General features: G+C 42.2%; 2 protein-coding genes across 2 annotated transcripts; one reads left to right on the plus strand and one right to left on the minus strand.

Moving 5' to 3' along the window:
- Positions 1–8,644: 8,644 nt before the first annotated feature.
- Positions 8,645–11,582, minus strand: LOC143013166 (succinate dehydrogenase [ubiquinone] iron-sulfur subunit, mitochondrial-like). The gene is made up of 8 exons (XM_076166700.1): positions 11,426–11,582; positions 10,456–10,589; positions 10,264–10,349; positions 9,985–10,121; positions 9,775–9,891; positions 9,473–9,574; positions 9,212–9,334; positions 8,645–9,121 (listed from the first exon to the last, which is right to left on the minus strand). The coding sequence occupies exons 1-8, from the start codon at positions 11,489–11,491 to the stop codon at positions 9,041–9,043; spliced, it is 846 nt and encodes a 281-aa protein (XP_076022815.1). The 5' UTR covers positions 11,492–11,582; the 3' UTR covers positions 8,645–9,040.
- A 1,018-nt stretch (positions 11,583–12,600) lies between these two features.
- Positions 12,601–20,806, plus strand: LOC143013397 (uncharacterized). The gene is made up of 16 exons (XM_076167012.1): positions 12,601–12,894; positions 14,309–14,385; positions 14,493–14,594; positions 14,761–14,820; positions 14,906–14,975; positions 15,135–15,300; positions 15,467–15,536; positions 15,659–15,814; positions 16,262–16,318; positions 16,442–16,567; positions 17,290–17,414; positions 17,636–17,687; positions 17,774–17,844; positions 17,952–18,119; positions 18,340–18,448; positions 18,544–20,806. Exons 1-16 carry the CDS (start codon positions 12,699–12,701, stop codon positions 20,521–20,523), a joined length of 3,585 nt encoding a protein of 1,194 aa, XP_076023127.1. The 5' UTR covers positions 12,601–12,698; the 3' UTR covers positions 20,524–20,806.
- Positions 20,807–21,364: the final 558 nt, after the last annotated feature.

Consider the following 21,364-nt stretch of genomic DNA (forward strand, 5'->3'; position numbering starts at 1 on the left):
GTGTGTGTGTGTGTGTGTGTTCTGAATTACACCCTCAAAGTTCTTTGCAGAAAATGCTCCTCTTTGTCTTGTGGTTGCACTGCGAGCTGTTATATTGTTCTGCCTCAGTAGAAACAGAAAGAGCAAATTTACATTTCAATTTAGCAGCTGGTAATTAAGCTACACAGCAAAGCCGGTCTGTTCAATCTGACTCAAGTTAATTGTAGATTAAAAATAAAGCCTCCCTCATTATTGGAGGGAAAGCCCCCCTCATTTGAGTCCGCTTATGGTAGTCGAGGGAAAGGTGTTGGTTAAATCTTAACCTCACAGCAGTCATTTACTCTTCTTATCTTATCCCATCTTATCTGCGGCACTTTTGATGTATTCAATCTAATGCATCACTTAAGTCATAAACAAATATCAACTGTGTAATGATATACAGTAATTAATAAAAGTTTGAGCAACTGAACCCCAGCAGTTTGTGTTTATGTACCCAGTGGATCCCAACACCTCTCCTAATGAACACCAAGCTTCATGCTGCTTGATGCTCATATTTATTTATTTATTTGTTACAGCTCAGAGGGGACATTTTCAATTTCCCCCCTGAAGCAATGTGACATCTTATTATGCCTAATTATGCCTGATCTGCACATAGATGAGGTAGCACTGTATAGAGACAAACAGGGCTAGAAACATGCGACAACCACTAATGATGCTTATTCAGTTACAAACAAGAGGTTTTGCAGTTCCAGTGATAGATCCACTAACAATATTCTGTTGTTTTTTGTTGTTTCTTTCTCAACAATTAAGCTTGTTTGGCCTTGGCAGCGTTCTGTGCTCTAATAAGTCCCCTTCTGGTTTACCCTACTTAATGCTGTCTAAAAGTGATATTTCTTAATACCTTACAGATTTGATTTTAGCGTAATTTGCAAACTTCTGACTGGTAATATGGCTTATGACATGAAATGAAACACACACACACCCACACACACACACACACACACACACACACACACACACACACACACACACACAATCGAGTCACTAGAACATCAAGCCATGAAATCATGACTATTCTCTGTGTTATTTCATGGGCCTATAATATCAGAGATTCAATAATGCATGGCTCAGAAGGTCAGGAGCTGCAAACAAACAGAGTGTAAAAAGCCACCAGAAGCATTGCGATGATATAATAGGTATGTCATGCTCTTTCAATTCCAAATAGAGCACTGATCCTGCTGGTAAATGACCCACTGTGGGCTTCCACCAATTGTCCAATCTCAGAGGATAGACTTCCTATTAAAAAGCAGCGGCTGGAAAATGAGCAATCTGAGTGAGGGAGCCCAAGTGAGACATTAGTGGGGAAGGTGGGAAAGAGAAATGGTTTGCAATTTTCTTCCCGCGCCCAAGACACGCAAAGATGCACCGGCACGTCCAAACACACACGCAAAGCCCCGTCAACAGGCCTGAGCATCTACTGTGTTTCATAAACAAGCCCATAACTTCTGTGTTCCAGTCTAATTGACCCGTAGAGAGAGATGGAGCCGTATCAAAAATGACGCTCACAATCAAGACAGCGCAGGAAAATCATATCTTCACAAACTTTTTGACATGTTTTTGTTTTATTGGCCTTTATTTATCGCCTGATAAATGTAGAGGCGCAAAAGAGGTGTGCAACCGCTACAAGGTCACATTTATTTTATTTAAAGAATTGCCTTTTCCCTGCTGAGCTTTCAAAATCAAAGCATTCATTCTTGGAAGGAAGTGTGACAAATCTTAGCTGTGTCATCCTGCTGACGGTGCTGGAAACCGGTTGGTTACAAGCCAGATAAGTTGGATGTAAAACATTTTTGGTTGTGCCTTTGAAATGAACTTTGTTGTGATGGCGCAATGATGAATGGTCTCTCACCCAAATGATAAAGGGTAATTATAATGGAGAATGGGAACGTGGCCAGAAAAGCCTCCTGGATTTATCTTTCGGAGGGGTAATATTGTGAAGATTTGTCAGGAATACAAGAAGGGTCAAGATGGAAGAGGGGAGAGAGAAGGAACAGGGAGTCTATCTGAAAAAGTTGCCCAGCGAAAAAACAACAACCTTCATTTGTGGCCGAGAAGCTGAACTGTTGTTACTGCCTGAAAACATGCATTTGACGAAATGAAACACATCGATCCAAGAACCTTGGACAGCACACTGCGACTGATTTCGAGCACTTTTCCCATGAATAACAATTGGTCTTGCTGTCCAGGTGTATACAGAACTTTTTCACCTGCTCTTGGAGGTCATAATGCTGTCACGGTTTGACTGAAGGGAGTAGTTGTGAGTATTTGTACTCAATCCATACTCCTTGTTCTTTCCAGCACATTCATGCTGGAGTAGATTAAGGCTTTCACACATATTCACAGGGGACTCCAAGCTGAACCAGCATTATTCCACCAACTCGTATCTCAGCAGTGTGCAGCATTTCCAACACTGTGGTCTATCAGACAGTAAAGAGCCTGAGACTGTAACATTTTGACAAATACACAAAAATTGCCGCGTTGCTGAAAATGTCGGCAAATGTGGTGAAATTGCAATTTTGAATGTGCTTGAGATGGACATTTCCCATGATGCGTAGGGGTTTGCTGGGGGAAGTAAAGAAGTTATCGGCATGAAGTTTAAAAAATGCATGACGTGTCCACTTGGGGTTTTGGATCAATTGGCTTGTCCCTGGTCTCTCTGGATGATTCATTGGTTTAAAGATGTTGTTTGTTCCCAGGATGGTAATGTTTAGTAGTAAAAGATACTTCTGCCACATTTCAAAGCTTCTTAATGAAATGTGTCGGGAGAACATAATAGATCCTGAGAGGAGGAGGAGATACGAATATCTGTTCATGTGTTCAGTCAAGCATTATTCTGATTACTTATCTTGTCAAAATGTCGTTTGTTAAAGAAGTACTTCTAAAATGTTGAAGGGATCAGTTGAGCAATAGAAAACTGACAAATCAAACAAAATAACATTTGTTTTAGTTGTAATGCTTTTCCACTCAATGTTGTTTTTCTTTTCCTTTTATTCTTTTCACACCAATTTTAGGTCTTTTGCTCAAATGGATTCTGCATTAAAACAACATTGAGGCTTCAGCTTAAATGAGAGAAATCGAGCTCTAAACAACTGGTCAGTTAAGAAAAAGCGGCCCTTAGAAAGACGTACGAATTAGTGGAACAGTCCGAATTGGCAACTTTCAACCCCAATCGGAACTGAATGTAAGTGAATCATAATTTACTCTGCTCTTTAACAAGCATTTAACGAGGATACAATGTGAATTGCACCTAAAACAGTAATGATAGCGAATATACCAAAAGCTGACGTGGCGATGGAGATTTAAGTGCAGGGATGTTGCTTGTTGTGGGGAAAGCTCGTTCATCTTAATTAGTGCCCGGCATTAATGATGCCATTAGCCAGCAGAACGCTCGGCCAAGCTGCCTCTGTTGCTGCTGCTGCTGCTGGGGATGCACTTGTTTTCATCTTGACCTGTTTTACCCTCAGTGGCCTCTGTTACATGCTACATTGCAATATTATGCACTTTAATTTACCAAAGATGCTTGTTTAGCCTCTGTATGCCCTATTCACAGAGGAGGAGTATTACCTGGGGAACTGGTGGGATTTGGATTAATTGCAGAGGAAGTCTGTCATCTGAATCCCATGTGGATCGGCGGAGATCATCTAACATTAGTCCCATGCGAATAAACATGAAGGTAATGTGAACGCTCCTCAGCAGCAGAGAAAGCAGAACAGAATCTCAACTCTCGATTCTTGCACTTGCACAAGAATGTTTCCATAAGCCAATGATAATATAGTATGTGATGTTTCAGCTGAGTTGATGATGATCCAGGAATAACTTGAGCTTTGCAAATCATAATTAAGTTCCAGGGTAAAACTCCTCCATCTTTATAGACCAATGAAGACATTCCACCACTAACATGTCAATCCTTTCCTTTTGCTATTGTGTATCTCCGCCACAAACCAATTGTTGAACGCCTTGATACTTCCGCATCACATCAACATTTGTGGTTTGCTTGTTTGAACGTGTGAGAAAGGGTGAAAGCTGAGGGCTGAATTATTATTAATCTATGGGAGGGCCCCAAACCACTAATGAATAAAAGATCCATCTTGTTTGGCATTGGGCCTGCCCGCACTGCATGCTGGGGGATAATGAAAGCCACCGGGTGAATCGTTTCACAATGAGGGATCATCATGAAGTTGCGGACAGATAGATCAAGCAGAGGCCAACGTGAAATCGAATCATTCAGAAGTAACTGACATTGTCGTGATCTCTACATAATCTTGTCATTGATGATCCCTTTGCTCGTCAATAGAAATGAATAGAAATGTATCAACAGCAATTTGTTACATACATTACTCTCTTCCTGTCCTGATGCTCAAATAACAACCTGTGCGTTGCTCGGGGAGCTGCGCAGGCCTCATAACACACCTGTCTCTGTGTGGAAGTGGCCAGGCAGCAGTGGGGATCATGGCCGTGTAGTCCAGAACCCCATCACTCTCTTTTTCTCCATATTGATCGGTGCCCCTCCTTCTCCCTGACGAGTAATCACCATGAATGGCAGCACTTCTTGCATTCTGCATGCGGATGAGATGTAATCTGTCTGCCATTTCCAGCTGGAAGAGCTCGCTGGTGGTTGCGGGCCACGGGAGCGGAAATTAATCTGTTGTGTTCTGTCACGGTTTGGTATTGGATCGCGTCTCTTGGACGGAGCGGAGGAGAGCTGGAAGGTTCTGCTTACACACACACACACACACACACACACACACACACACAAGAAGAGGCCTGTCCTGCCTAGTTCATAGTATTAGTATTGTTAACATGTTGCACTCAGACTTGCCTGTACTGCAAATAAGGCAAACATGCAGACTAAGCCTTAAACCTGTGAGGGATTAACAGGATGTTCACCAAATATACGCATGTCAGCGTTTTAGCCACATATGAGATAAAGCTCACCAGGTGGGGAAAAAACATGCAGAGATTGTTTCCTGTGATTACACAAGAATGGAGCAACTAAAATAGTCGACATCTGTTACTCAATGTAAGCTAACATGGACATATGCTGATTTGAATTTGCATATGGTATTAAACAGATGTACTGCCTTAATCAGGGTTTGGCATACATATAACTTTATCAAAAAGGTTTCCCAAGTCACAACTGACTCTATTTTGACTCTGACTCTGACTCTTCTTTGCATGTAATGATCATGATATTGCCGCTCTGAGATGAGATCTGACTGTCACTGAGTTCTGATGCTTGTGTGTTCGTGTGAGATTGAGAATCTTGTAAAGAAATAAGATTTTCTGAGATCCATTGAAGATTCTGACTGTTTGCCAAGTAAATTTCAGATTCTGTCTGATGGTTTCAACATCAAACAGACATCCAGAGCCAAACCCACCAGTCACTGTCAGAGCTGCTCTTGCTTTCCTTTGCGTGGCAGCTCTGGAGATCTCTTCTGTCACCCCTTTTAAGACTTACAGATAGGAGACTCGGATATAAGTTTGGTCTGGCAACATTAATTTTACACGGTGGTCCTTCAGAGGACATGGAGCGAAACTTTGTCCTCTTGCTACCTTTTGTCTTGCACAATTTCAACTTTGTCTCCTCTGGTAGATGTCAAAGCTGAAATCTCTCATTTTTCCTTCCACTTTGTTTTAATCTGCTGTCTGTTAAATCAGTGATAAATGTGTCAGTGTCTTCACTCTTCTTCTCTTCTTCTCTTCTTCTCTTCTTCTCTTCAGTGTGAAAGCATAACTCAGACTCCACTCAGTCCAAAATGTCCAACCATGATGTCTCCAGTGCAGAGGAGGGCAGCTTGTTTTCCTGCACCAAACAAATGCTGTCACGTCTTGACTGCTATTTCTATCATTGGATTAGATTGCAGAAAACCATGATGTTCTTCTTCTTCAGTATTTATAAAGTTCAGCAGCCAGCGCCCATAGAGCAGGACTTGCAACTCTACGGCTGCCATTCTATGCTTTTTGGTTCACAAGGGACTCGAACCGGCTACCCTCCTCCGGTTCCGGCGCCGAATCCCTATGGACTGAGCCGCTACCGCCCCAACTTAGAAATTGGCGCAGTTGTCTACTTTTTTATTGGGTTTCACAGTTTGGTGTAGGCTGCACCATCACATTAACTCAGTGATAATCAGAAGGCACAGCCCCCAGTAATTAAAAAGATCAAGCAGGGAAAATAACAATGTGTGTGAGATGTTTTTACAAGTGTGTTTGTCGTTTAGCCGGTAAAGAGGTGAGGGGGGTGTGTCAATTGTGTGTCACTGGGCTGTTTGTAGCTTCAGGGGGGGTTATCAGCAAAATCTTCCCCACAGAACAAAGCACACCCCCTGCCTTTGATGGCACTCCTAAGTCAGGAAACATGATTAAAGTGCTCCAGTTTCTGCTAATTCTCTGAGGGGAAACTTGATAAATCTACAGAGCAGTAAAAAAGACGCGGAACGAACTGGAGGCAAAAAAATACATAAAAGAGAATGGATGAAGCTTTTTGAATTCTCTTGTCATTCATTCATTACCTAAGACTAAGATGCATTAGGAGGCATTTGCATAATTACATATGTTTCATTTATTTGGCATCTGGAGAATTTTCTCCCAGATTGCTTCCGCCTCACTGTCTCGGGATGAAAAGAGAGATGACACATTTCACATCCGTCTCGCCGATCCATTGTGACTGTGGTAAATGTCTTGCATTAAAAGCGAAGTGGTGTTCTTTGCAATTATTTATTTATTTATTATCATTGCAGTGAGAGTTACCAGTTTGAAGACTCCACTCCTAGACAGGGGCAGGAGGAATTTGTCAACAGGTTCATGTCCTCTTCAGTCTTTACTGTTGCTTGATCTATAATGAGCTCAAACCAGAACCTTCCTGTACCTTTCGCTCAAAAAGTTAAAGGCTTGGCAGAGGGAAGAATCAGTAGATCAGCAGGAACGGGTACAGAATGAAAGTGCTATCTTCAAACTGGCTGAAAGAGGGGTGAAGAAGTTGTTTTTCAGCTTCTCCTTTTCTGTGCGCTCTAGCTCGATGTACTTCAGCCAGGATATTTCACTGTTGCTCATTGGTTTTTGGTAGGCACCAGCAGCCCAGGTTTCCCATGTTATACCAATTTGAAGGGTGTCAAGCTTAACATTGGCGTGTCTAACTTCCCTGCTCACGACATCCAGTCTCTCTTTTTCAGGATGCGCTTCCTGTATGGCTTTGAAGCAGAATTGGTTCCCCCTGCAAATGGCACACTTGCTACACTGGAGCTCACGAAGCGTCCCAATGCATGACCCCATTTCTTGCATGTGTCGGCTGCCTTTTTCTTCTTGATTTTTCGCTGCACATCCTCCTGTTCTGGAGACATGGTGGTGTCGACTTCATTGCTGAAGACGCAGCAGCAGGACGCAGCAGGACGCCAACAGCGGGATCAGCAGGCGCAGAGATGCCATGTCATGTCAAGTCATTGTCAACCCTGAACTCGTGGCCACAGCGATGCCTCTTTCCATCTTTCCCTGTCCTCCCTACACCCAATTATTGCGATCTGATGTGTTGAGACAATTTAGGAACAGGATTGAGAATCACTGCTGTAGTCCCATTTTCTAAAGCCACAAATAAAGTATGTAGAGGCAGATTACCTGAAGGCAGAGACGTTCTTGTATGGAGGGTCAGAAGCCTTGCTGGTTTTCTTCTCACCTGTAGGCTCATCACTCACAGCACCCTGATATTATAGGAAGGTTTCAGCCCTTCTTATACTTGATAGACAAAACATTTCTATCCATTTTTGGCCAGGTAAAGTCAGAGCGGTGGAGCATGGCCTTCTATGGTTATTCGACAAATAAAGGTGGATACTTAGCTAAAAAATGAGATATTTTCACGCTTTGTAGTCAAAGTTTATCACGTTATGTTCAAGTTTTGGCCTCACTCTTTGTTCAACATTTTGCAGCCAGTACAGAGTTTGATGTGATGAAATGGCAACAGAACCTTGACAGAGGGTGCAAAGGCAACTAATGACAAGTATCAGTGTCTGACACATCTCTTGTATTGTCACTAACTGTATGGTTTGTATCACATATTCATAGTTCTACAATCCTTCGTTTGCAGCTCTCCAGTGCCTCCCTGTGGTTTTGACAAAGAATTGCATGGAAATGTAGACAGGAAGCTGGTTAGGAATTCCCCGCCCCTGGTCTAATGCAGGGGTGGGGAAACAGGGTGAAGAGGGCATCTTTATTTATTTTGCATCAATTTTGCCTTTGTACAGGAGGAACGTTTGGGGGATGTCAGTTAGTATGTTATGTCTACAAGATGTTAGTCAGGCATATCCTCAGGGAAATCAAGCTGATTTTGCTGCTCTCTAAATATACTGGCCCCACATTATATGAGGGGACTTGAGTTGCATCAAGGAGTTCCTGCATTAACGGTGATACTATTTTCTAAACTAGGCGATTGGTCAAGGCACTACTTCAACTAGGCTCCAACATATGCTGGTCCAAACAGGCTTGCCATGCAGTTAGAGTTACCATGGTGGCTAAGTGCCATCAGAAGTATGTCAGCTTCATCACATCAGTGGATTCACCAAATATAGTGACAATCACAGTATTGCGATGCGTTTCAGTTGAGAAAATAGCTAAATAGTTCCACGTGTTGATAACTTTATTGTTCAAAAACATAAATTACATTTTGAGATGAATGTCTTGGCTGAACATCATTTCATATTTACAGTGTGAATACAATTGTCAGTTATTTGTCAATAACATTTACAATATAGCCCAGTAGTTTTATCACTAACCAACAAATAAATGATAGCTGGTCCTGCATGGTGACATCACCATTGCATGCAGGATTCACTTAGCAGCAACTTAGAATATCCTTGGTTTATCTTTCCTCTTAGCACCCTTTTTGATAATTCCCTTTCTTGTTCTCCTTAACCCATTCAGTACACATACACACAACTTTAAAAAAAATCTTTGCATCCTGACAATGTGCATCATGATTGCCTCTTCTCTTAATTCATTCAGAATAAGTGCATTTTTATGAAACAGCTGCTTTCTTCTCTTTGTAGGTTGCCATCATTTTCTTGATCTCTGCGATTGCCTTTCCTGGGTTGAGTCCCTGTGGAGAAGTGAGATTAACATACAATGAGAGACACATTACTAATAACTTGTTAATTCTGCAAACCTAGGTCTATGTTGTATTTTGTACCTTGGGGCAAGTCTTGGTGCAGTTCATAATAGTGTGGCAGCGGTAGAGGGAGAAGGGGTCCTGAAGCTTTGACAGACGCTCCTCAGTGAATTCATCACGAGAGTCAATCATCCAACGATACGCCTGTGAATACCCATCACACAGTACTTACAATATGCGTTCACTTCTGACAGTTACAACATTGTCTCTTTGATTATTGGGTCACCTCTGTATGATTGAATACATTTTCAATGTCCCTAATTTTAGAATGTATAGGCTCACCTGCATTAGAACAGCAGGTCCCAAGTATTTGTCTCCATTCCACCAGTAGCTGGGGCAGCTGGTGCTGCAGCAGGCACACAGGATGCACTCATACAGACCGTCCTGAAAAATGACCACAGTAAATCATGAAAGTGCAACCGCCTTGAGATGAGCTTACATCTGATGAAGGTTATCAGCAGTGAAAAGATGTGTGAATGCAGTGTGTTCAGCTACTTATGGCCACAACTGAAAACATTCAGTATGGTTGTCTGAGGGTGTGTCGTGTGTGAGTTGCGTATTATTTGTAAAATAAACAAACGTACCAGTTTTTGTCTGTCATCCACTGACTGGTAATACTGCTGCTTCCCTTCTTGTGACTCGTCCTTCTTCTTCAGGTAGGGCTCAATGGACTTGTACTGTGCATAGAAGTTGCTCATATCCTGGTAAGATAAAACATGAGATAATGACCAACCAAAACACACTGGATGCCAATATTGACACCTACATATCACTCAGTCAAGTTCTGCACTTACAGGCACCAGGTCTTTCACCACATACATGTGTGGGAGTGGGTAGATCTTGGTTGGTTTGCTGGTGTTGGTGTCGATTTTGTTGAGACATGCCAGTGTGTTGCCTCCATTGATGTTCATGGCACATGAGCCACAGATACCTGCACAGATACACAGTGGTCTGATTACTCAAGTCTAGGATAAGGTTGAACTACAAAGAGAAAACTGAATGCCATATATGAACATACTAATGTACATGTAGAACCCAAATATTATTTTTTCCCCCGACTCTTTTCTGCTTACCTTCACGACAGGAACGCCTGAATGTGAGAGTCGGGTCAATCTCATTCTTGATCTTGATGAGGGCGTCCAGAACCATAGGGCCACAGCTGTATGAACAGGCACACAACAAAAGTGAATAAGGTTCATTCTGTTGATGGAAAAAATACTAATTCTGCCAAGGTTGTTCTCTATATAGAAGCAGTCATGTCTTACGAGTTAAGATCAATTTCATATGTCTGCATTCGTGGTTTGTCACCGGCGGTGTCTGGGTCCCAGCGATAAATCTGGAACTTCTTTATTCTAGTTTCAGGAGCTGGGGCGGCTGCGGCCTGAGCATGGCGAACCATCTGCATGATAAACAAAGTACAAAGTATTTCAGGTTGTTCAAGTAATACTGGAAATTGATTATACTGAGACCATCTAACCATTAGAGCCACATCATAACCTGCTTACAAAAAAACAGATATCAAATACCAAAACAACATCTCAACAAAGAACCAAACCTAATGAGTAAAACTAAATATGGTTTAGGAAATCATGACAAAATAAGGAGCATTTAAGATAAAACAAGGGACACGGATACTTATATACTGAAGTTTTCCAGCCACTTCGACAAATATAATCAAATGGAGATTAAGTGGAGATAACAGCAACTGAAATTGCCACGTCGTGATCATTTAATCAATATTAACTCGAGATTGTCCACATCTATTGTCTTGGTGTTTCGTAAGCATGTACTGTGACTCCCCCTAGAGGCATCTGAGCGGAACTGACACGTGTGTTACATCACTGTGCAGTATTTTGAAGTTACCTAAGTGGCTGTTTGAGGACAATGAAAGTTGAATTGTAGATCTTTATCATTTCAGTTCTGAGAAGGAATGTCGTTCTTAATCACACAACGATTTAAATCTTACAAGGTTGACATGTAGTTTAAACTGAAGGGTTTCGTAGTTGGACAGCAGTAAATTACAGTCAGTATATGAATCGGCATCAGAAGACAGAGGTAAGTATTCGATATTCATAACATAAAATGTATTCATAAAGAAACGTGGAATGCGTGTGTGTCATTCACGTTATTTAGTTTGGAAGAAATTCCAACATTCATCAGACAAGCAGCAAATATAGCACGTTAGCCATTTGTCTGCTGTTACACAAATCCTGAAAGAAATTATTTTCCACTTACCACCAGCGCACCAAACTTCCTAATGGCCAAAATATTTCGGCTCAGGGAAACGCACGCCACGGACATCTTGATCGGTCGGTTCAAAGCTTCTCAATAGTCGGTTTACGATTTAAAAGCACTTTATTATGTGACTCCAAGCCCCGCCTTCCGAGGGCGAAGGCTGGTGACGTCAAGTATTCATTGGTGTTGCCTTCAGCAGCATCCGTTTAAGCAAAACTTTAAAACAACTAAACAATCAGTACATCACTATTTTCAACTGCATTTACACGAAAATTTAAGAACTTTTACGTGGAATACCTTATTTGGCAAGGCTTTCCAATTACAAACATGTTTTTGTACACTGCACAGTTAGTGAATATTGTTTCGGACACTCCCTCAAAGGCAGCATCTTTGTCACAACTCTCATTGATGTAAACGAGAGACAGTTACATCTACCCCGAATAAAGTATACTCTCATCTCCAGTGTATAGTGACTTCCCTGATAAATGCTAAATAACGGAAACATTTATTTTAACTTTTGATTCTCATGCCGATGCAACAGTTTGTTTTTTTACCTTGAAATGTTCATGTAATTGCAATGTTTTCAGAATGACTAATCCAGATTCTTCGTCTTTAATGCACACAAATAAAAAAACACATTAACCACTACCAGTGCTGTTTTATGTCTATATTAGCTGCTGATGTTTAATATTTCTTGTCAATAATTCTTATCATTCACTACTACCTTTCAAGGTCAGAAACAAACTTCCCCTAATTGTGTAGAAAATTGTTACCAGTTATTGTAATAGGATAACTTAATTGTGTATGTTTCAAATTGGAATTTATTATAAATATTAATATAATAATATTGTGAGGCCCCCCGAATCGAGCGCTTATTGTCTGCCTGTAGACCCCACATGGAATATTGGTGACGCGTTACACGTCACACACATGATATGTTATATATTCCATATGTAGGTACTTTCAAAGTAGAAGCATGACATTTGTCGACATGACTGAGAACAACATCAACATATTATCGTTTCAACGTCATTTTGAATTTTATGTGCTATGATTCAACATTTGAATGCTTTTGAGTGTTTTTGTTAAATCTGAGAACACGTCACAACATACAATATTTTACTTGGAAAGTTGTGACCGGAAGCAGCCGTTTTCAGTTTGTGGTGGGTTTGACCTCCCCAAGCAGCATGGTATTCCTCAACCACAGAGCCAACGTGTAGAAGGCGCTGAAGCACCGGATCCTTATCCCAGCCTGTAAGCTTACTGAGGCAGTATGTCGTGGCTCTTCGGCTGGGGGAGAGGCTCCGGGACGCCGCCGGGGGATGAGCAGACAGCGGGTACACCTGAGGAAGGGGCCGGGGGAGCCGCTGGAGGTTCGGGGGGAAACAAACCAGGAGACAAGTGGAGCAACTTTGACCCCACTGGACTGGAAAGAGCTGCAAAAGCTGCAAGGGATCTCGACAAATCGCGTACGTGCAAAGTTCGCCTTAATTTTGAAATGTATAAAACATCACATATTTATTCATTTTAATTTTTCACGTGCCGTTCCACATTTATTGTATCCCTTTTCCCCGAGTCCATAAACAGTCTCGGTACATTTCGTTCTTTCTTCAGACAGAGCCCCCCTTGACGGACTCCGTTGCAATATTAGCAGGGCAAATATATGTTGTTGCTTTGCTCTGTTAACACTGATTGGAGAACAAGCTGTATGCTTTACTGATAGTTTATCAGTCACTCTTTAATTCGGCAGACAACTATTGCACATTTCAGCGCTTTTACGTCAAAATTCAACTTCAACTTCACCCGCTATTCTTCCATCAAAGTAAGAAGAAGAAGCTGCTATTAAGCTCAACCAGTGTTTGCCGTGAGTTGGCCGTAAATTGGAACAGTAACGCGTGATTAGAAACCCCAAAGTAGTCAATAATAAGTCATCATTGTCAGTTTGTGGCGTGTGTGAGGTATTTGGACAGGTGCTGTGACGTCTCCCCTTTGAATGGAGTTTGGTCGGAAGTTTTGTCGAAGAGGGTCACAGACGGAACGAAACATGCTGGAAGTTCTTTGTCATGTTGCATACACGTGTTACAAATAAACAACATATCGGATCACGCATACTTAAGGCTTAACAAAACTAGTTTATTCCCTGCACATACTGCAGCTATGAATGATCTTTGTTACTCGTGTTAGGGGGGCGTGTCGTGTCGTGTGCTGTGTGTGATAGAAGAAGAACAAAGTGTCCCAGAGCTCTTCACCTGTCTGACCCTTTGGTCCCATTACATGCATGTCAGTGTGTACACAACGGCATGTACAGGGCTTTATTTTTACCCAGCATGTGTGTTTCTCAAATGTGCTTCTTATAAGCTTGATATTTTTCACTTGTCTTTCTGTATTGACAAAAGGACATGTCCGATTATAAAAGGGGACATTCAGTTTATACAACAAAGTGCGTCTGTTGTCTTTGTATTTTAAGTCAATTGATAAATCCCTTAATGACCACAATCCAAACTATTTGTCTCTGATGAGTGAGCTGTATTTCCTTTTTTTTTTTTTATCCCTGATTAAATTCTATTCCACTGTGTAAATTAAAACTGCTCTTATGTGAATGAATAGCATTGCTTAAGTCCCATGTTTGTTTATTGCTCCCATGCGAAACAGATTCTTCCAACTCCAATTTTGCTCCACATTCTCAGCCAGTCACGTGTGCCCTCCATGCAGTACCTCCGTGCATCTCTAGGGGGCGCCAACCCCCACTTTAAGAATCACTGAGTTATTGTCAACTGAGTTATTGTTGTTTGTATTTGCCACCACGTAACTGCTAGTTGACTTTTTAAGTTCCAACATTACTCTAAGCAAGCCGTCTGTGTTTTCTAACCTTTACCACAATAGGACATGCCAAAGAAGCTCTGCAGTTGGCTCGCATGCAGGAGCAGTCGGTACAGCTGGAGCATCAGAGTAAAGTGAAGGTATGTGTCCTGGGGTGAAAGGTCATCAAAGTGATGCACCTCTGGCTGATTTAAAGAGATGTGTTGATGTGAGGAAAGATGAATACGACTATCGATATCCTCAACAGGAATATGAGGCGGCTTTGGAGCAGCTGAAGGGAGAACAGATCCAGATCCAGGGGGAGGAGAGACGGAAGACACTTGTTGAGGAGACCAAGCAAAACCAGGCAGTATGGAGCTTTCTTATCAGCAACTGAAAGTGCTGTTCACTAGATACGCTTTTACAATGCAACGTAAAAACGATACATGTTCAGAAGGATTTTCTTTACTCACTTTCCAAGTTTGATGTATGGATTCTGATGGGATTTGTAATTTCTTATTCTGTATCGCCTCCAGAGGGCTCAATATCAAGACAAACTTGCCAGGCAGAGGTATGATGATCAACTCAGGCAACAGGTAATCATTTATAAGTGGCACTGTGAATGACTGTCAACCTGTATACATCCAGGTGGAGTGTTTATAATACTTTCCACGTCTACAGCAATTCCTCAATGATGAGAACCTTCGCAAGCAAGAGGAGTCAGTTTTGAAGCAGGAATCTATGAGAAAAGGTAGAAGTAAACAGTCAATACATACGGAAAGGCTCATTGTTATATTGTCACATTTGGGACAAATAATCATTGTTAATACCTTTTTAGAACCGAGGAGAAGTGGGGCTGAAGCCTGAGACTGTACTGAGGTTGATTATGATTTGTCTCATTCCTACCTAGCCACCATTGAACATGAAATGGAGCTACGGCACAAGAACGAGCTGCTTCGAGTCGAGGCGGAGGCCAAAGCTCGTGCTCAGGTGGAACGAGACAATGCGGACATCATCAGGGAACAGATCCGCCTTAAAGCGGCTGAGCACCGACAAACTGTCCTTGAATCCATAAGGTGAAGGCGGAATGATTTTCGGCTTCTCTTTCATCTTCAATCTTCCGAGTAATAGTCTAGTTATCTTCTCATGTCAGTGTGTGCTGTCAGTTAAGGAAGCAGCAGTGTCTATGGCTGCCATAAAGTGGTAATCTGTGTAAAAACTGTTTATTGCTGCTCATGACAGGACGGCGGGAACAGTGTTTGGAGAAGGATTCAAGGCCTTCGTCTCTGACTGGGACAAACTCACAGCCACGGTAAATCACATGCTTCTTTTAACTTTCATCATAGGAATCCTGCAGACATGTAGGGTGAATTTTATGTACACACAAGAAAGTAGATCCCTTTTGAACTGGACAAATGTGTATTTCTTTTGCAGGTTGCAGGGTTTACACTGTTGGCAGTAGGAGTGTATTCTGCTCGGAACGCCACCTCGGTGGCTGGACGCTACATAGAGGCTCGCTTAGGAAAACCCTCATTGGTCCGAGAGACCTCCAGGATTACTCTCTTGGAAGGCGTGAAACACCCCATCAAGGTACAACTAGATAGTTGGTGGTTGGTAGATGGTTTGAAGTATTTTTGTTGGTGCTCACAGATTTACACGAACGGCACCATAACAGGATAATGTGTGGGTCGAGTACAAGTAATGCCAATGTAAGTTTGGTGGTTCTAAAGGTCAGACATGATAACAGATGAGTGCTTAATGCCATTTTCATGTCTATTTAGTTATGAATCTGTAAGATATTAAGTCAAAATCAGAAAGACAATCAAATGATGGGCAGCGACTGAACTGTTGAATTTCAGCAGCAGCCATTCAGTCATTGGTTGGTTAATACTGTGAGTGTTTGAGTTATCAGTAGTCCTCTGGGGCAGAAATCCTATTTATAACCACCCAGACATCAGACATAATTCAGTTGTTGACATATAGGGCTTGCAATGATTGATCGATTGACTCACACTGTAACACTTTTCTCTCCTTTAGACAGTCAAGCGTCTGAGAAGCAGACCACAGGATGCTCTGCAGGGTGTTGTGCTTAGTGTGAGTGGTTTATGCCGTATCATATTATCATACTTAGCTGTCTGTTTTGCACCACAACATCAACTTAAGCATCATTTCTGCACTCCTTAAAATGACTTGCTGGTATTATTCTCGGGATCACAGCCGTCTTTGGAGGAGCGAGTCAGGGACATCGCCATCTCCACTCGCAACACCAGACAAAACCGAGGCCTGTACAGAAATATCCTGATGTATGGACCCCCTGGGACTGGAAAAACACTCTTTGCCAAGGTACGCTTTGGCTTCAGCAATATGTTGTCCAATGCTATCTGTTTTTAAGGTTATATGTTGACATTTTGCCTCGATGAGCAAGTAATACATGGGAAATGTGAGGAGATGGGGGTGGGGGGGTGAAGTACCTCTACCTATAGCATTTTTTTACATTATTATTACTCTTGTACTGCTTACTGCTAATGAAATAGTGATAGGCTCGTCACTATTTCTCATGCCAAGCCATTGAATATACATTTTGTGTTGTAAAGTCTTCACTTCCTCCCACACAGGAAATGATGCTGGCTTTTTTCTTTTTTCCTTTTTTGTGCCTTCCGCTTGTTATAATGCTGCAGTATTTCACAGCATAATGTTGGCCAGTCAGTCACCTGGATAATTGATGACAATGAATAACCAATGACATCATACAGTATCCGTGCACAGGGACTAATCTGGCTGATTGTGTTAGCATTATGTTAGCAGACATTTAATGCTGTTTAATTCTCTTCTAGAACTTCCTGATGATTTGTCAACGGCACAAAATCTCTCTGCATGGATATGATTTCTGCTTTGTAAACAATAACAAAACAATCACAAAAAGATTGGATGCAGATTACATAGAAAAGAACTGGCCTGTAAAATAATACATCCACTGTAAAATCATCAAAACTGACTCATTAAGTATGCATGTCTTCCTGCCACTCCGGTGCATCCTGACGGTAGCTCTGTACGTTGCCTTCCAGAAATTGGCTCTGCATTCAGGGATGGACTTTGCCATCATGACAGGTGGAGATGTGGCACCCATGGGACGTGATGGAGTGACTGCCATGCACAAAGTGTTTGACTGGGCCAGTACCAGCGGCCGTGGGTACGGCAGTAATAATGTTATTATCTTTCATTAAATAAGCTCTACCATGTGTAATTCCTGTTTAATATTAGCTGTGAAAGTTGAATATTTTTGTTATATACTACCTAGAAATGTCAGTTAGATAAGAGTGCTGCTGTGACTCCGCTTGCTAATTACTTTAAAGGCGTAATGAAAGTGAGTTATTAACCTTATTCCCTTTGATGTGCTCTGACCCTCTGCAGCGTCTTGCTGTTTGTAGATGAAGCTGATGCGTTCCTGCGTAAGCGAGCCACAGTAAGTTAAGCTGCAGTGCCAAATGCATATCGATCAGACTCAGTGTTTTAATCATATATTCACAAGTCTTGATTTTTGCTCTGCAGGAGAAAATCAGCGAGGACCTTAGAGCTACTCTCAATGCATTCCTTTACCGCACCGGAGAGCAGAGCAACAAGTAGGTATCTTAAATTATTCACTGTGCGTGACAGGGCAGGAAAAGGTCACTGCTGTGACTGAAAAGGTCACTTCCTGGGTCCAAGTAATCCTGTTTTCTCTTCTCAGGTTTATGCTGGTGCTGGCAAGTAACCAGCCAGAGCAGTTTGATTGGGCCATTAATGATCGTATTGACGAGATTGTAAACTTTGCTCTCCCGGGAGTGGAGGAGAGGGAGAGACTGGTGCGCCTGTATTTTGACAAATTTGTGCTGGGTCCTGCCACTACGGGGAGACAGTGAGTATAGTCATTTCAATAATGGAGTTTCTCCTGCCTCTTAGAGCAGAATCAATTTACTACAAGAAAAAAGAAAAGAAAGCAATGGTCCATTTTCTCTGTGTGTGAAGTTCTGGAGACAGTGTGTCTCAATCTTACTTAATACTTAAAAATATAAGTAAGTAATAATGTGCAATCGTAGCTAAACTGTCAAAGCTTACAAATCTCTTGTCCTCACCAGGAGATTAAAGTTGGCTCAGTTTGACTATGGGGAGAAGTGCAATGATATTGCGAAGCGAGCAGAAGGCATGTCCGGACGTGAAATATCCAAACTGGGTGTGGCCTGGCAGGTGAGTAGATAATAGTAGATTAAAAAAATATTACATTGCTGGGAAAAATGCAAAATTAACTTTAATGTGATTTTTTTATTTTTTATTTTCAAAAGTCTGCAGCATATGCTTCAGAAGATGGAGTTTTGACCGAAGCAATGATAGACGCAAGAGTTGATGATGCCATCATTCAGCATGCACAGAAAATGGACTGGCTGCTGACAGAAGCAAGTGGGGGGGTTGGCAAGATCGGAGTAGTTCTCCCGAAGGAAATGACATCAGCGATCCCAGTGGGGGAAGCTGCTTCTCTTCCACAAGTTGAAGTTACACCCCTGACCATCCAACAAGTGCTTCCAGTGGTTGAGGCAGTGATCGCCGGTGCCCAGGCAGAAATGGCCGGTGTACCTGCTATTGAGGTGGAAGCAGATGTTATCCTTAAAGAGGCTGTCGATTTGGTTAAAGACAGTAATGTTGCTACTGAGACAACTGGAGGAATAGATAAAGAGGTAGGGGATATTGCAGAACAATCTCTGGAGCCAAAGGCTGCAGTAGCTGGACTCGCCCAAGAGACAGCTATCCAGGATTCAGAAATCACTGCTGTTGAGGGCGTAGAAACAGATGCTGCCAAGATTGGCGAAGTACTTACAACTGATGTTGCAAAGGCAGCAGAGGAAATTGCAAGTAATGTTGCTGAAGTCACTGAATCCTTGGCACATATTGTGAAGGACACAGAAGCAATAGCAACCGATGTGGCTAAGGTGACTGAAATTGTAGTAACCGCCGCAGAACAGGTGGGGGCAGCTGTCAGCGGGGAGGTAGAAGCAGTCGTAAGTGAAGTCGCCAAAGAGGAAGTGGCAGAGGTGTCCAAAGAGGCAGAGATCATAGCAACTCTGGAGGCTGACGCTGCTGTTGATGCGACTGTTGAGGTTGCTACCAAGGTAGAGATAGATTTGGAGGTGACCAAGGATGCTCTACTTACCACAGAAGCTGAGGTTTTGGCTACAGAGATGGTCAAGGAAGCAGAGCTCATGGCAACCACCGAGGCTGAGCCTATGGCTACAGAAATTGCACAAGATGTTGAGCCTACCAAGGTCGCTCCAAATGATTCAGAAGCCATCACGAAAGATATTGCCACAGATTCAGAGATAACCCAAGAGGCTCAGACTGTAACTACAGGTGCTCAGATTTTAGACACAGAGAAAGAGCCTTCAACAACAGAGGTTGTTGCCAACGAAGCTGAAGCCACAACAGCAGAGATTGCCAAGGAAGGAGATGTTGTGGCTAAAACGGAGGTTGAGTCTGTGGCTACTGAAGCAGTTCAAGACACTGTAGCCCCTGAGGTTGCTGCCAAGGAAGCTGAAGATATAGCGAAAGAGTTAGTCACAGAAACTGAAGCCAAGGAGACTCAAGAACCTTCAGAAACAGACATAACTCCCAAAGAAGCTGAAGATATAGGGAAGGAGTTGGTCACGGATACTGAAGCCAAGGAGACTCAAGAACCTTCAGAAGCAGACATAACTCCCAAGGAAGCTAAAGATATAGCGACGGAGTTGGTCACAGAAACTGAAGCCAAGGAGACTCAAGAACCTTCAGAAACAGACATAACTCCCAAGGAAGCTAAAGATATAGCGACAGAGTTGGTCACAGAAACTGAAGCCAAGGAGATTCAAGAACCATCAGAAACAGACATAACTCCCAAAGAAGCTGAAGATATAGCGAAGGAGTTGGTCACGGAAACTGGAGCCAAGGAGACTCAAGAACCTTCAGAGGCAGACCAAACTGCCAAGGAAGCTGACATCGCAGAAGAGATTTCAAAGACCATGGACCCTGTATCAACTCAGGAAGCTGCAGGAGTTGTGAAAGATCCTGCGACCACTGAGGTTGATGCCAAGGAGTCTACAGCCATAGCAACAGAAGCTCCAGAGGAGGCAAAGGCAGTGTTAACTGAAGGTGCTGAGAAGGGTGATATCGCAACAAAGGTTGATGCAGGCACTGCTGCTTCAGAACTGTCTACAACACCTGAGAATGGAGCCACTGAACAACAAACTCCCAGTGCTGAGGAAATTAAAAAGCCTCCTCCAAAGACACAGAATTGAGACCCACCAGAAGCTCACTCCAATGCAACAAAATGACCACCTCAGATCTTTGACCACTCTGGCAGAATAAATAATGATAGGTGATAGTGATTTTGTAACTAAAGAGCTTTTGGAATTTCCATCATGCCTTATTCCATAATGTCTAGATGATTGTAACGAAGGCTTTGCATTCTGGCTGTACTACTCACCATGTTTATATGCTTGCATTCTTCCGGTCTGGTGTCTGTTGCTATTTTCAGAGATATTGTCTGTTATCAATGATTAAAAAAAACATCTTTAAACAAAAGACAACATTTTGTGTGTTTGAACATTTATCCATTTTTGTAAATAAGTAAGTAAGTGTTTCTTCCCTTGCATTTTTTAGGAAAAGGTTTGTAAATCTTGGGACAGGATTGGATCTTTGATTAAATTCAGACAACCTGGAATTCTATCCTCTTTTTGCAGAATGATAGGTTCTTAATGACCTTCTTTTAAATGTCATAAGGAGATTTGCTGTGTGTGTTGTAAGACTTGGTTCACAGTAACCCGTCATCCATGAAGGTGTTTGACAGTCAACTTAATGTTAATGATAATGATCAAATCTTATCCTCCCTCAACATCCATTTGATGAGAGACCACTACATCCAGACAGGTTGCCAGTCTATCACAGGGCATGAAGACAAACTCATTCACACTCGTGTTGACAAGAGTACAAATTAAAGTTTCCATTTCATCTTACCTGCATGTCTGTTGAACTGGAGCACCGCAGACACCGCATGGAAACCAAAGACCCTCTCCTGAAATGGAGGCGCTTGCAAATAATTGTTGAGTTAAAATATAGCGTTCGCTGAATGTTGTGACA

Source organism: Genypterus blacodes, unplaced genomic scaffold (assembly GCF_046128005.1).
Source record: "Genypterus blacodes isolate CSIRO-AG114 ecotype Tasmania unplaced genomic scaffold, CSIRO-AGI_Gbla_v1 ptg000156l_1, whole genome shotgun sequence".
NCBI classification, from domain to species: domain Eukaryota; kingdom Metazoa; phylum Chordata; class Actinopteri; order Ophidiiformes; family Ophidiidae; genus Genypterus; species Genypterus blacodes.